The 15,354-nt window shown below is 39.8% G+C and overlaps 1 protein-coding gene across 20 annotated transcripts in view; it reads left to right on the forward strand.

Moving 5' to 3' along the window:
* The window catches only part of LOC133657258 (neurexin-1a-like), a 623,384-nt gene that overhangs the window by 415,210 nt on the left and 192,820 nt on the right, over window positions 1-15,354 (forward strand). For all 20 annotated transcript variants that reach the window (XM_062058360.1, XM_062058362.1, XM_062058372.1 and 17 more), the window contains one exon: window positions 1,673-1,854. In XM_062058360.1, the coding sequence (XP_061914344.1) occupies window positions 1,673-1,854 (182 nt within the window). The remainder of the gene's footprint in view (window positions 1-1,672; window positions 1,855-15,354) is intronic.

A 15,354-nucleotide genomic window follows, 5' to 3' on the forward strand; every position in this document is an offset into this window, starting at 1 on the left:
AGGCTAAAAGTGGGCGTTCTAAAATGTGCTGAAACTCATGAGAAAAACAAAATCACTACTGTGTCTATTTGTCTTTTTTTTCTGCTTATCCTCCTTATCCTGGGTCATAGGTAACTTTGGGCAAAAAGTGGACGACTAAATGGATTGTTCGCCGGTAAATCAGAGCACTTATACTGTAGGGTCAGTCAACCATTCACGCTCACATTCACACAGTCATTGAGTGAGAACTGAACAGACCACGCCCACTTGGAAGTTGAGCCTCGTCCGCAGTCACTACAGTGTCCACTCCAATGCTGTCCAGTAGATAATAAATATAATATCATATTTCATTTGCAGTCTACCAGTTTGTCTCATCTTAAGTGCATCACTTAAATGAGCAAAGTAGGGAGTGCAATCTATTTAGCTTGTCTGTCTTCATGCATAGGCTGATTATCAGAAATGTCCACTATACTGGGAGAAGGAGATGCAAAAATAATCATTCAGTACTCACAATGTGATTTTTTAGGAGTAAAAGTGTTCTACAGCCATTGTTTTGTGTTCATATTTCGCACGCTTAGAATGTTCGCCCAAACTGGCACAGTTATGCACAAATGGCTGGGAGAGAAAATATTCCGTCTCAACATATTTAGACTTAGACTTAGACATTAGACAAACTTTAATGATCCACAAGGAAAATTGTTCCACACAGTAGCTCAGTTACAATGATGGAAAGTGTAAGGATGGAAAGGACAATGCAGGTATAAATAGACTAAGTATAGCGATATAAAATATAACATATATACATAATATTTACATAACATATGTACAGTATATTATATATACTGATATATTATATTATATTATGTCTATGTCATATATACAATATATAACAATTACCATGTAGACTATTGCACATACCGTATATTCAGCAATGATATGATAACATTAAAAAATACATTTTATAGCTGTTGGAGTTAAGGGGAGACATTAAACAAATTATTGCAATATACATTGTATTGCGTCTGGATCACATATCGTGAGTGCGTTTGTTGGGATCTTAGAAGATCAGGCCGCTACTGTATTGTGAAAGGTTTGGGTCAAAGTAAAACATTTATTTGAGTTTCAGCACTCTGCAAATGTGATGCGAACAAGCATCAAACTCCCTTGCAATGTATTGTCCCTCATTTTTCTACAGACCACTTCCAACTGACCACTGCTTTCATTATTTAAGAAGCGATCAGTGCCAACTATCATTGGCTTCACGCCGCGGGGGCCTCTGGCACTAAATAGCGAGTTAATTATAATGGCTCCACTATTTTACAGGTCATGTTGATGCACTCCTAAAGACAACAATGTAATTCAGGTATTCAGGAAATTGCTGGCACAGAGGTCACCAAAAGGCATAATTGGACAAGTCAGTCAATAATGGAGCCGCCTTTGAAGCTGCTAATGAAGCGCGAGAGACATGGCGGTGCACGCCGGTTACTTGGGCAACGGAGACATGACTTCACACTCACTTGCATTCAGATGCATCTTTTGCCTCCAGAGGCATAGCACTAGAGCTGAGCATTATGAATAAAGCGGCAACAGTCCAATTCACAGATAGGAAATATTTTCTCAACGTCACAGAGGGGAAAAAAAACTTTACCCTATTAACTTATTGTGTCTGTTTTTCTCCCGTTTGTTTCTCCAGCTGGAACAACGTACATATTCGGGCGAGACGGTGGACTGATCACATACACATGGCCGCCAAATGACCGGCCCAGCACGAGGGCAGATCGTCTCGCCATTGGCTTCAGCACCCATCTGAAGGATGCTGTCCTTGTAAGAGTGGATAGCTCCTCTGGTCTTGGAGACTTCTTGAAACTGCACATCGTAAGTAGGAAAACATGTTAACAACCTAAATAACCAACACGGAACTGGCAGAATGGGTTTTGTTTGTCATTGGTCGTATGGTGGTTTTCATGGCTGGCATTGTTAGAGCCACTCTGGGTTCACACACCGTAACTGCAGGTGTGAATGTCGAAGTATGCCTTGTGAGTTTGTGGTAGACTCCAGCTATATTTGAAGTAGGGTTGTACGGTATACCTGTATTGTATAGTACCGCGATACCAATGGATCATATTCGGTACTATACCGCCTCTAAAAACCGGTACCACAATATTGTTATCGGGACAACACTACTCCCTTTTGTACAGAAGCCTGAGGTATTTTGTAAGTCATACCCAATGTTCCATCTAAGGTGCAAGCTTGTGCAAGTGTCTAAAACTCAGCTTGAACTGTAAAAAATAAACCCATATATAAAGTCGTCCAACACCTTCAATCACTGTCCCTGAAAACCTCAAATAAAGCCAGAAATCTTGGGGTTATTTTAGATTCTGATTTACATTTCGACAGTCACATCAAATCAGTAACAAAATCGGCCTACTATCACCTCAAAAATGTAAAAAGACTTAGAGGGCTCATGTCAGCTCAAGACTTTGAAAAACTTGTACATGCCTTTATTGCCAGTAGGCTAGACTATTGTAATGGTCTCCTTGTAGGTCTTCCCAAAAAAACTGTCAGGCAGCTACAGCTTGTTCAGAACGCTGCTGCTAGAGTTCTAACAAAGACCAAAAAATGTGAGCACATTACACCAATTCTTAAATCCTTACATTGGCTCCCTGTACATCAGATAATTGATTTCAAAATCCTCCTGCTCACATATAAATCACTACATGGTCTAGGGCCGAAGTATATCACTGATATGCTCCCCCTATATAAGCCCTCTAGATCACTAAGATCTTCTGAGACCAATCTGTTAGCGGTTCCCAGAGTAAACTCAAATCAAGGGAGAGCATCATTCAGTCACTATGCAACAAATAGCTGGAATAAACTTCCTGAAGATGTCAGACTCTCCCCAACTCTGACTACTTTTAAAACTAGACTGAAGACTTCTATGTTCACCTTAGCTTTCAGCTAAATCTTTTAATCTTTTAACTTTTAACGTCCGCACTGTTTTTATTTTTATTGTCGCAGCAGGTCTCCAAGGTGAACAGCCTCTGGCATGTTAGAACAAGCATTTTGATTTTGCTTTTATTTTCTTTCATTTCACTTTGTTGTCTGTGAAGCACTTTGAGTCTGCCTTGTGTATGAAAAGCGCTATACAAATAAAGTTGCCTTGCCTTGCCTTGCCTTGCCATATATTAACTATGTACCGCTTTGCATTACAACTTAATGAGTTCAATACAACCAGCGGTAACAACTGATGACAGGACAAGAACGACGAGCACCGGCAGCAGGGCTGACCAGTGCAGCTACCAATGATACGATGCAGTTTACAACACATGTTTACTTATGCAGCCAATCGAATCCACAGCCATATATTTTCTATCGATGTACGTACGTGCTTCACGTGCTGCACATGTTGACTTGTTTTGTGGGTTTGTATGTTGTGTTGGACTTATAAAGCACATTTTTCATCAGCTGCAGAATACCAGGGAGATCACTCTTGTTATCCGCGAGCTCTGTGATCACTTGGATGGTCCTTTTCCAGAGGATGAATTGAACGAGTGGTCTGCATTTGACGTTAAAGCACTGAGCTCAGACATTAATTTTGAGTATGGATCCATGTACAATACATATTGGAAAATAATTATGAGGTTATTCTCCACCACCCACATATGAATGCCATTAACAGTGAATTCAAGTTCAGCACGAAACAAAAACTTCTAAACAATCAGCACATTTTCAGATATGGTGGCTGCAGCACTCTGATGTGATGAGCTAAAGAAAATAAATTCTCACAACTTGTGGATATGTGTGCAACTGTTCAAGCACCAAGTTCAGATTGTGAAAGAGGCTTCAGTTTAATGAATTGTATGTATCGCAGCAACCTGCAAAAACTGTTTAAAAGTGACACATTTGGACTAGCTGAATAAAATCAAAGCAAAAAGCAGACAAAAGTCATCAACCTGGAGAAGTGAAAAGAACGGACAAAAAATAAAAGGTGACATTTATTTTACTGGTCAGTTTAGTGCTATTGACGTTCATTAAGGATGTTCATTTATAGATATTAATCATTGAATGCTGTTACTAGATGATGCAGAGAAATGCAAATAAACTGTATTGTTATATATTTGGTATGAATTAATATGTTAATTAACTAAGAATTAAACTTCAAGGCACCCCTTTAGGTCCTCTCTTTCTTGGCAGTTACAATTTTTTTTCGTACTGTGATTAATGTAACTAAGGTGTTTGTTTACACGTACAACATTCTCCGACGCTGCCCCAGAAAGACGTGTTTTATGCCACTCCTTCTTTGTCTCATTTTGTCCAACATTTTATGTTGTGTGTGAAGGCACAAAGGTGAGACTTGTTGTTGTTATTGACTTGTCGGAGTACAAATCAGGCATATTTGGCCACTGCGTGATTGCAAGCTAACCGATGCTAACATGCTATTTAGGGTAGCTGTTAGTCCATATTGCATCATTGAGCCTCATTTGTAGGTATATTTGAGCTCATTTAATTGAATTTACCTGTGTCCTTTGTGTACTTAATTTATATTTGTGTGTCTCATATTATCTGTATGTAATAGTGGCTGCATTTTTAATAGTTGTTTGTGTGCCGTAATAGACCACAGCAAACATTGCCTAGCTTGCAAAGATTGTAATAAATCTACAAGAAGAAGACAGCCTGCTGTTTCCTTTAACTTGGAAACACACATATATATACCTTTGGCCATTCTAAACCAGTAATTTCCAGAAATTATCTCACCCTCTGAAAAGCCTCCGCTGTACTAATGTTTTCCAATGTGGCAAAAATGTCAACGAAGATTTGCGTCAGCCTGCGACACAGAGTCATTTTGAAAGTAGGCTAATATAGCTATCATAGACACTAAGATCATGTGTTGCCTTCATTATAACATTTATATAAGGCTTTTAATTGATTTGCAGCTCCAGACAATTGTTTTGATACTTTTGGTCCAATATGGCTCTTTCATCATTTTGAGTTGCGGACCCCTGGGCTAATGTATTGCTGCAATTCAGGATGTGTAAAGCATCTTGCAGTTAATTGAGTTAGTTTCCCCTACAGGGTTAAAAACGGCACTTCGAAATGTTCAGTATTTGTTGAAGTACATTTTTCACGAACAGTTTTAAAGAGTCCATTTTATTTTATTCCTGGGTGGATCTCATGTGAGATGAAGGTGTGTGGGGGGGGAGGGGGGGGGGTAATAATTTTGCAATGCAGTCTGCTGACAATGATGGAAATCGCCACACTTCATAGCAACTGAGGCTGTGGTCAAAGTTGAAATTGAAAACACTACTGCCGTCAGGTGGCTAAAGTGGATAATGAAGTGAAGTGAATTATATTTATATAGCACTTTTTCTCTCGAGACTCAAAGCGCTTCACCCATTATCTACATTTAAGCTAGTGTGGGTGGCACTGGGAGCAGGTGGGTAAAGTGTCTTGCACAAGGACACAATGGCAGTGGCTAGGGTGGCGGTAGCTGGAATTGAACCTAGGAACCCTCAAATTGCTGGCAGGGCTACTCTACCAACTGAGCCACGCCGCCCTCCAATTTGTCACGTTTCATGTGTCAGACAAACCGTGATGAATGGGGCCAAATGAATCCCCTTCCTACTGTAAAACCATCTTAATTGGCATCGAAAAAAGGGTTCAATAGGTTTCATTTCCACTGTGCACTCTGGTGATGAGGGCATGCACGGGCAAAGGGGACGTCTTGGTGTGTTAAACGGGTAGGCGAGCTCCTGCAGCTTACAGCAGATTCCTGTGTTACGCCGTGTTGCAGCGCCCCATTGACAGGGAGAAACCGTTGATAAGGCGTGTTCTACAGGCAGGGGCAGTGGGTTGTGAGAATCCCGTCTCCTCTCGCATCAGCAGTCACCACGGATGCCTACTCGTAATTATTTATTTATTAACACACAATATTTCGGAGGCTTTGCATTTCATTAGAGAGAATGAGGAGTCAATTGAGATTTCATGATGCTCAACGGAGGCGCAACCAGACTGAATGTCATGTTCATGTATTTTATTAATCGACTTGTTTAATACACTCGGGTGTTTCCATATAAAATAGCTCCGCAACTAAGTGTTCAGTAAATACGAAGCATTATAATGCATTCTCTCCGATTGTCATTGTCATTGTCAGGGCTAATTCCCAAGGGCGCCCCCTTTTTTTCCTCGTGTTACTTCAACTTCTTTTGCAGAGGAGGAGAATATATTCAGCTGTAGAGTATGAGATGGGATTAGTCCATATTTTGGTTTGCACACCCTCTCACACACCTAATCTCTGACTTCCATTTCACGATGACAGGAGACCCATTGGACCTTGAAGGACACACAATCTCAGCTCACACTTTTTTCTAAGAAGAAACATTCCGTGTAATATGCGAGGACGATGATTTAAATGCACCTCAACGGAATTGTGATCGCTCCCCCGTCTCTCCCTCTCAGTTGCTGATAAAGACAATGACAATGAAGTCAGCGAACCATCAAACGTACAATGATCGCTCTCCTCAGGCTCATCACTGTAGCTCATATGGCGTGGCAAAGGACTCCGTTTCTAATCCTGTTTCAGTCTTTTTGGCCTGCCGCTGTATGAAAACTCTCTTCAGTGTCTTCAGCTCAAAGATGTACAGTTCTCATAAGCAAATCTGAGATGGGAATAAACCACTTTGTCCGCGCACGATAAATAAAACCTCGCAATCCAAATGCTTAAATGATAAATCTCCACAGTAACATTACACATTCAAGGTGGACTGGATGCTAACTATAATCACGACGTCCATCATTACTTGTCTGGTGAATGCAATTAAGATAATTTCCCAAGATGCGTATCTGATTTAATTGAAAAATATCTTGTTGATATCCTCACATCTATTAGATGGAGACTACATCATAAAAATGACTGGTGTTAGACTGCATGATTTATGTGCCGTAATTTAGATGTTTTTTCCCCTCTGTGTAGCCCACTTAGGATACAGGTCACGCCATCGTAAGAAGAAAAGAGTTATTCTTAGATAAAAAACTAGGTCTCTTTTAAATGTTGCTAAAAAATAGATATCAGTACTCTGCCAATGAGATTGTTGGGTAAAGTGTATTTTTGTGGTAAATCCAAACTATCTTGAACAACAGACTGTTGAATATGGTTGGAATGTGGAAGTTAAAGTTAAAGTCCCAACGATCGTCACACACACACTAGGTGTGGTGAAATGTGTCCTCTGCTTTTGACCCATCCCCATGTTCAGGGGAGCAGTAAGCAGCAGAGTGCCACGCTCGGGAATAATTTGGTGATTTAACCCCCAATTCCAACCCTTGGTGCTGAGTAATGGGAGGTAATGGGTCCCATTTTTATAGTGTTTGGTAAGACTCGGCCGGCGTTCGAACTCGCAACCTACCGATCTCAGGGCGGACACTCTAACCACAAGGCCACTGATCAGGTTGTAAGCTGTAAATGTGTTGGAAACTTAGTTATAATGGATATGAGTCACTTGCAAATACACAAGTTTACGTTAGTAATCCGTTCTAAAAAAGTCATTTAAAAACCGAATCGTATGAAAACTTAAACAATTTTTCCCTGAAGAAATAATCGAGGCCCTGCGATGAGGTGGCGACTTGTCCAGGGTGTACCCCGCCTTCCGCCCAATTGTAGCTGAGATAGCCCCCTGCGACGCTGAAGGGAATAAGCGGTAGAAATGGATGGATGGATGGATGGAAGAAATAATCGATTCCAGACACCCAAAAATATTAACAAAAAATGACAGTTTATGGGGAATAATTAGCGTTTTACAAGCATAAAACAATGTGAAATACAATATAAATGACAAATGAGAGTGATAAGTGAACATTTAAAATCACTTATACCTTTATTGAAGGGCTTGGCGATTAGCAGGAAGGGAGGAGAGCATGTTGGAGATACATGCACGCAACATTCGTACTTTGTTACTTTATAGTATTTTTTTGTTAAATCCGATCTTTACTTGAAGTCTTTCACATTCTAAATAATAAAATCAATGTCCTATGTAAACAGAATGGGTCTTCGAGGTGGCTCCCACGTGCACATAACGTCATGACGCTAGCGCTGCAGTGTATTTACGGAACTAATCTTGGCTCCAATTCTAGTAGGTCTCATTTTAAGGATTCTGTGCAAGTGGAGTCAACATTTTCTGAATGAAGTTATTTCACGTAGGAGATTAAAGAAGGAAGAGGGCAAGAGTTTTGGCTGTGGTTGCTTTGATGTGTGTTTTGAGGGCGTGCAGTCAGTCAGAACCAGGAGTTGAGGGACGTGGACGGGACCTTTAAAACATTTTCTTATCGCCTGTTTTCTGCTCATTCATCCACTATTTCTTTTTGTGACCGCCTATTTTTATGAAGAATTATGACGTTTGCAGGAACTGAAGATGCAAGGCAAATAGGTTGCAAAAAAATGTGGTTGTTAACAGAAGGTGAAACCAAGGCTTAAAGAAACACAAAGACGATAAAGGCTGGAAATACATTTTTAAAAGTCCACAACTAAAAGCGACGCAGCACTGCTTGGAAAAATGTAACAAAAAATGTGTCGCAAAGCCAAAAAAACAACAAACTTGAAGCAAAACAAAACAGAAACGAGGGAGCCAGAAGTAAAAATATGCCTAACAATACATGCATAAATCAGGACAAGACGGTCAGACAATCTAAGCAACGATCCACGCCAACCAAAGGCAGAATACTGCTTACTGTAAGAAGGCCTAACTGCATGATCCGTCTCAGGTGTCACTCCTAGCTCGGCCCCCTCATCAAGCCCAGTAAGGTCCACAAAACAGGTAAAAAACAGCGACCAAAATGACAGGAAAAAAACTACAAACTTTTTTTAAAAATTGTTTTAATTTTTTGTCCTGTCCAGCTACTAAATCATATTGTTGATGTAGATGCCCATATCGGCTGTACAAATTTACTTTACAAAAGAGAAGTGTGGGATACTTCTCTTGTTGCCTTATTTGTATTTGACTTTATTAAATGGATTTATAGTATTATTTAGTGCAGCCGGGTTGGAGCAGGAGGGGATAGAAAGAGAGAAAAAGGAAGACAGAGGGGGGAATTGCGAGGACAAGAGGGGGATAAGACAGAGAGACTACAACAACAACAGCCAACACAACACTAACAACAACAACAACAGAACAACATCAGCAAATAGGACATGTAAATTATGATGGTAAAAGTGATAGCAAAGAAGTGGTAAGTGAAATAAATAATAATACAGAAATGACAATGAACTTTATTACACTACAAATGGAGCAATACAAATACCAATACAAAAAGCAATATTGCTATTGAATAATAACGAAAATTGCCTCTATTATCAACAGTACACTTGTTCAAATGCAACAATACATATATGTAATGATAACTTCAAATACAAAAGAAAGTAGATAAATGGAGGGGAAGAAAGAGAGGCTAAGTATATGAACCTTGTAGATTGTTATGGTAACAATAGGTTAAGCTTTGTCAGTGTGCCATGTCAGTGTACCCAAACAACTACAAACATTAAATATCTTAACATGACAGTTTGTCACTTTTTGATGACGTATGGGTTTGATGACTGCACCACTCAGACTGCCATTGCTGGGATTTATGTCCACATATGAAAGAGGGCTCTGTTGGATTTGAAACATTTGGGATTGCAGTTTTCACATAGACATGAAAAAATCCGATACAGTTTACATATAGCCAAAGAATTAAAATTGACCTTCAGTGTGACTTTCTTCTTGTATTCAATATATTCTTCAAGTGTTGGCACCTGCAACTTTATTTGCTGCTATATCTGCAAAATAGCACACATGTGTTTGATCATACTAAATTAATTTTTAATTTGTTTTAGAATTTTTGCTGGAAATTTTCACCCAATAACCAAATCATACTAAAACTGGGGCCTATGAAAACCGAGGTAGAAGAAGAAACTTCCTAAAGAATTCAAATTCTGTAAAGAATGTATCCTAAAAGTTCATATCCCACAATATATTATGGACCTGATCTACAAACCCCGTTTCCATATGAGTTGGGAAATTGTGTTAGATGTAAATATAAACGGAATACAATGATTTGCAAATCATTTTCAACCCATATTCAGTTGAATATGCTACAAAGACAACATATTTGATGTTCAAACTGATAAACATATTTATTTTTTGCAAATAATCATTAACTTTAGAATTTGATGCCAGCAACACGTGACGAAGTAGTTGGGAAAAGTGGCAATAAATACTGATAAAGTTGAGGAATGCTCATCAAACACTTATTTGGAACATCCCACAGGTAATCAGGCAAATTGGGAACAGGTGGGTGTCATGATTGGGTATAAAAGTAGATTCCATGAAATGCTCAGTCATTCACAAACAAGGATGGGGCGAGGGTCACGACTTTGTCAACAAATGCGTGAGCAAATAGTTGAACAGTTTAAGAAAAACCTTTTATTTAGGGATTTCACCATCTACGGTCCGTAATATCATCAAAGGTTTGATTGATTGAGTGAGACTTTTATTAGTAGGTTGCACAGTGAAGTACATATTCCGTACAATTGACCACTAAATGGTAACACCCGAATAAGTTTTTCAACTTGTTTAAGTCGGGGTCCACTTAAATTGATTCATGATACAGATATATACTATCATATATACTATCATCATAATACAGTCATCACACAAGATAATCACATTGAATTATTTACATTATTTACAATCAGGAGTGTGGAGGGGGGGTGAGGTGGGGGGGTGGGGGGGGGAAGACTGGTTCCCATACCGGGAGTCGAGGGTTCAGAGAATCTGGAGAAATCACTGCACGTAAGCAGCTGAGCCCGTGACCTTCAATCCCTCAGGCTGTACTGCATCAACAAGCGACATCAGTGTGTAAAGGATATCACCACATGGGCTCAAGAACACTTCAGAAACCCACTGTCAGTAACTACAGTTGGCCGCTACATCTGTAAGTGCAAGTTAAAACTCTCCTATGCAAGGCGAAAACCGTTTTTCAACAACACCCAGAAACGCTGTTGGCTTCGCTGGGCCTGAGCTCATCTAAGATGGACTGATACAAAGTGAAAAAGTGTTCTGTGGTCTGACGACTCCACATTTTAAATTGTTTTTGGAAACTGTGGACGTCGTGTCCTCCGGAGTAAAGGGGAAAAGAACCACCCGGATTGTTATAGGCGCAAAGTTGAAAAGCCAGCATCTGTGATGGTATGGGGATGTATTAGTGCCCAAGACATGGGTAGTTTACACATCTGTGAAGGCGCCATTAATGCTGAAAGGTACATACAGGTTTTGGAGCAACATATGTTGCCATCCAAGCAACATTACCATGGACGCCCCTGTTTATTTCAGCAAGACAATGCCAAGCCACGTGTTACATCAATGTGGCTTCATAGTAAAATAGTGCGGGTACTAGACTGGCCTGCCTGTAGTCCAGACCTGTCTCCCATTGAAAATGTGTGGCGCATTATGAAGCCTAAAATACCACAACGGAGACCCCCGGACTGTTGAACAACTTAAGCTGTACATCAAGCAAGAATGGGAAAGAATTCCACCTGAGAAGCTTAAAAAATGTGTCTTCTCAGTTCCCAAACATTTACTGAGTGTTGTTAAAAGGAAAGGCCACGTAACACAGTGGTGAACATGCCCTTTCCCAACTACTTTGGCATGTGTTGCAGCCATGAAATTCTAAGTTAATTATTATTTGCAAAAAAAAAAAAAGTTTATGAGTTTGAACATCAAATATCTTGTCTTTGTAGTGCATACAATTGAATATGGGTTGAAAAGGATTTGCAAATCATTGTATTCCGTTTATATTTACATCTAACACAATTTCCCAACTCATATGGAAACGGGGTTTGTACTAAGATCCAAGTAAGAAGTGCAATTGCATGTGTGCAAAGTAAAAAAGCGCAAACGTGATGCGGATCGCCCTATTTAAATTAGGTAGAGAGCTTGGATGACTTAATTTTTAACATGCCAATAATGTTCACTGTCATTTCAAGACAGGCGTCTACAGGGAAGCACATTTTACTTTTACTTTCAAGGTATTGCATTCGTCATTAATTTTTCCAGCTCTAACTAGAACAGACGTCTACAACAGGAAACCCATCTGTCTATTTTAAGCAAGTCATTGAGTGCACAAAATGGCGGCATCTCAGTTGTTTTCATATTTTGTTGTCAATGAACAGCAACAACGAGCATTACAGAAGCCTTGCCTCTTTTCTCAGGCAAAAGCCCCTCGGGGTCGCGGAGCTTGTTTTGTGCTGGCTCTCAAACCTCTGTGTGTGGGGTCGGGGACTCTTTCAAGTATCGTCTTCTATCACTTACTTCTAATTGCCTACAAGCCTTTAAAAAACAAGCATGAAGGCACTCAGGCTAAGACAATATACTCTGAAGTTAATGTATTCCATAGATGAGAGAGGATGGTGGAGAAATAATGACTTCGCTGCTGGAGCATTGCTCCCCTTGGTTCTCTTTAGCTGTCTACCAGAAAGAGGGTTTTTCTTCCACTGGTGGATCACAATTTTACTGTAATTTCAACGCTTGCTCTCTGTCCCATTAATCAAGAAAAGTAGCTCGGGGCATCCCACAACCATGACAAATGTGGAGAAACACAATATGTGGGATGGGGAATGTTCCATCGTCTGTGCATCTTAGTTTGTGGTTCTGCATATGCACGGCGGCATGGATGGCCACAGCAGATTTGCTCAGGTGAGATTGTTACCTGGGAGATGAGCTGCAGGCCTCTCGGGACAGGCTTTGTCACGCTAACCTCCATGCACCTATTAAACCACACCTGCACAGGGAATGGATCATATTCTTACTTTCAACTCCTGTTAACGCCTCATACCCAGTAATTACCTCCCATGCTCACTGCAGACCTTCATGCGATAGCCACTGGATTTATGGTATGCACTGCCTCTGTGCTATTTGTTTACCCCGAGCACATCCCTCCGCTATTCTTCTTCTACAGCACTTGCAATCACCATTCCCCTCTAAATCATTTTAATGCGTTCGTTATTCCACAGTTGCCGCCTCACAGTTTGCGAAACCTCAGCCATTGCTATGGTAACAGTGGCAGTACACATTGGGACAGGAGAGCAGCCCTGATAATTCATTATAAATAAAGTCAACATAAACATAAATATACTTGTGATTACTGCATCTGCATTCATCCATTTTGTGACCAAAATTGTCTTTGTGAAAACAGACTGCTGGAGAACGGATGTATGTTTATCACCTCTCGAGTCGTTAAGTGTGCTTATACTCAGAGACTAGCTGTATTTGGTCAAGTTCATTGCTATACTTCCTAAGTGCAGCTCGTTTGGTCATATATAAACAGAGTAAGTAAAAGAGGTGGCATTGTGGTTTGAAAATAAATGTAGCCTTGTTCCGTTACGGTGGGAGAGCAATCCTTCCTTGGTCCAATTTTGGGTTGACACAATACCTAATTATTAGCTGTCAACCTTTCTGTATTTCCCTGGGAAACTCACGCACAGTGTAACCCTCATTGTACAAACTTTTTGATTTACCAACTAAAGGCTGATTAAACGTATTATTTTTAGTGTTGTCCCGATACCAATATTTAAAATTATACAAAAATTATTTTGATACTTTTCGGTACTTTTCTAAATAAAGGGGACCACAAAAAATTGCATTATTGGCTTTATTTTAACAAAAAAATCTTAGGGTACATTAAACATATGTTTTTTATTGGAGGTTTGTCCTTAAATAAAATAGTGAACATACAAGACAACTTGTCTTTTATTAGTAAGTAAGCAAACAAAGGCTCCCAATTTAGCTGCTGACATATGCAGGAACATATTCTGTCATTTTCCATTCTATTATTTTGTCAAAATTATTAAAGACAAGTGGTAGAAAATGAATTATTAATCTACTTGTTCATTTACTGTTAATATTTGCTTACTTTATCTCTTAACATGTTCAATCGACACTTCTGTTGAAATGTAATAATCACTTATTCTTCTGTTGTTTGTATACTTTACTTTAGTTTTGGATGATACCACAAATTTGGGTATCAATCTGATACCAAGTCATACATTGGTCATATTCAAAGTCCTCATGTGTCCAGGGACATATTTCCTGAGTTTATAAACATAATATACATTTTTTTTAAAAGAAAAAAGATGTTGTGATGCCAAAAAATATTGACGTAATCATAGTAGAATTGACTAGATACGCTACTGTACTCGGTATCATTACAGTGGATGTTAGGTGTAGATCCACCCATGGCGTTTGTTTACATTTTGACGCCGGTGAGCTATGGTGTGTAGTGAAGCATGTTTAGCTATTCCTCGTCTTGCAGGGATGATACTTGTAAGAAACTTACTTTATTTTTCGCCACAGAGGCAAGGATAAGTGATTTAGAAGTAGCTAAAAAACTGCCGACTGGGGCTGGACTTAAGCCGCTAGCTAGCTAGCCATGTCTTAAAGCACCTCTTCCGGTGGGTGTGTCAGTGTTATAACGTCGCCTTTATTGTTAGTTTTTAAGCCAAAATGCGTCCGTTCTCCCATTTCTGTCTACACTCTGTGTCTGCTTGTAAGTACTTTGTGTTTGTGCGCTGCTGAACATGCTGGTCTACTCGTAAACCAGCAATGACACGACGTGACGACGACGGGGGTGCGGGGTTGGCGGACCGGTACTTTTCAGAGGCGGTATAGTACCGAATATGATTAATTAGTATCGGGTTACTATACTAATACCGGTACACCGTACAACCCTAGTACAAATGCTTTCACAAAGTATCATTTTGATCCATGTCGCGTAAATTTACCCTGTTTTGTTCACATATTCATACAACAAGCCTTCAATCTATTTACATTCTTGCACCTGCTACGGACCAATGTGGTTTGTTGTTATGAATTATAATTTGCCAGTAGTTTACCGTGAGAAAAATAGCAGTTACAGGTTTACAAACCCATCAACTGATTCAGACAAAAGTGATGAACCAGTACATCACTGTCAGATACAGTCACATACTTTAACAATATTATATATTGTTCTGCTCAAAATGTAAATGTGTAAATTGATACAGCTAATTAGCATTACATATTTTGGGCTTTTAGTGCTGCAACCAGATGCTTTTCTCTTTGGATCCTTCCTTTCACCTCATTTCACGCAGTAGTAGTCATAGTCAAATTGCTGTGTGCTGGTCATTATCACTTGCAGTTTGCCGAAAAAGGAATTCCATGAAGCCAGGCTATTGCCGGTGTAATGGCGAGTTAAAAGCTGACCGAGGACAGCAGTGAAAGGAACGGATGGGGGAGCTTCACTGACCTCATTTAGTACTCTGTGATGATTCCGTCACATATCCCGACGAGGAGACGGCATGGAGACACTAGCGCT

The sequence above is a fragment of the Entelurus aequoreus genome, linkage group LG09 (assembly GCF_033978785.1).
Source record: "Entelurus aequoreus isolate RoL-2023_Sb linkage group LG09, RoL_Eaeq_v1.1, whole genome shotgun sequence".
Lineage (NCBI taxonomy): Eukaryota > Metazoa > Chordata > Actinopteri > Syngnathiformes > Syngnathidae > Entelurus > Entelurus aequoreus.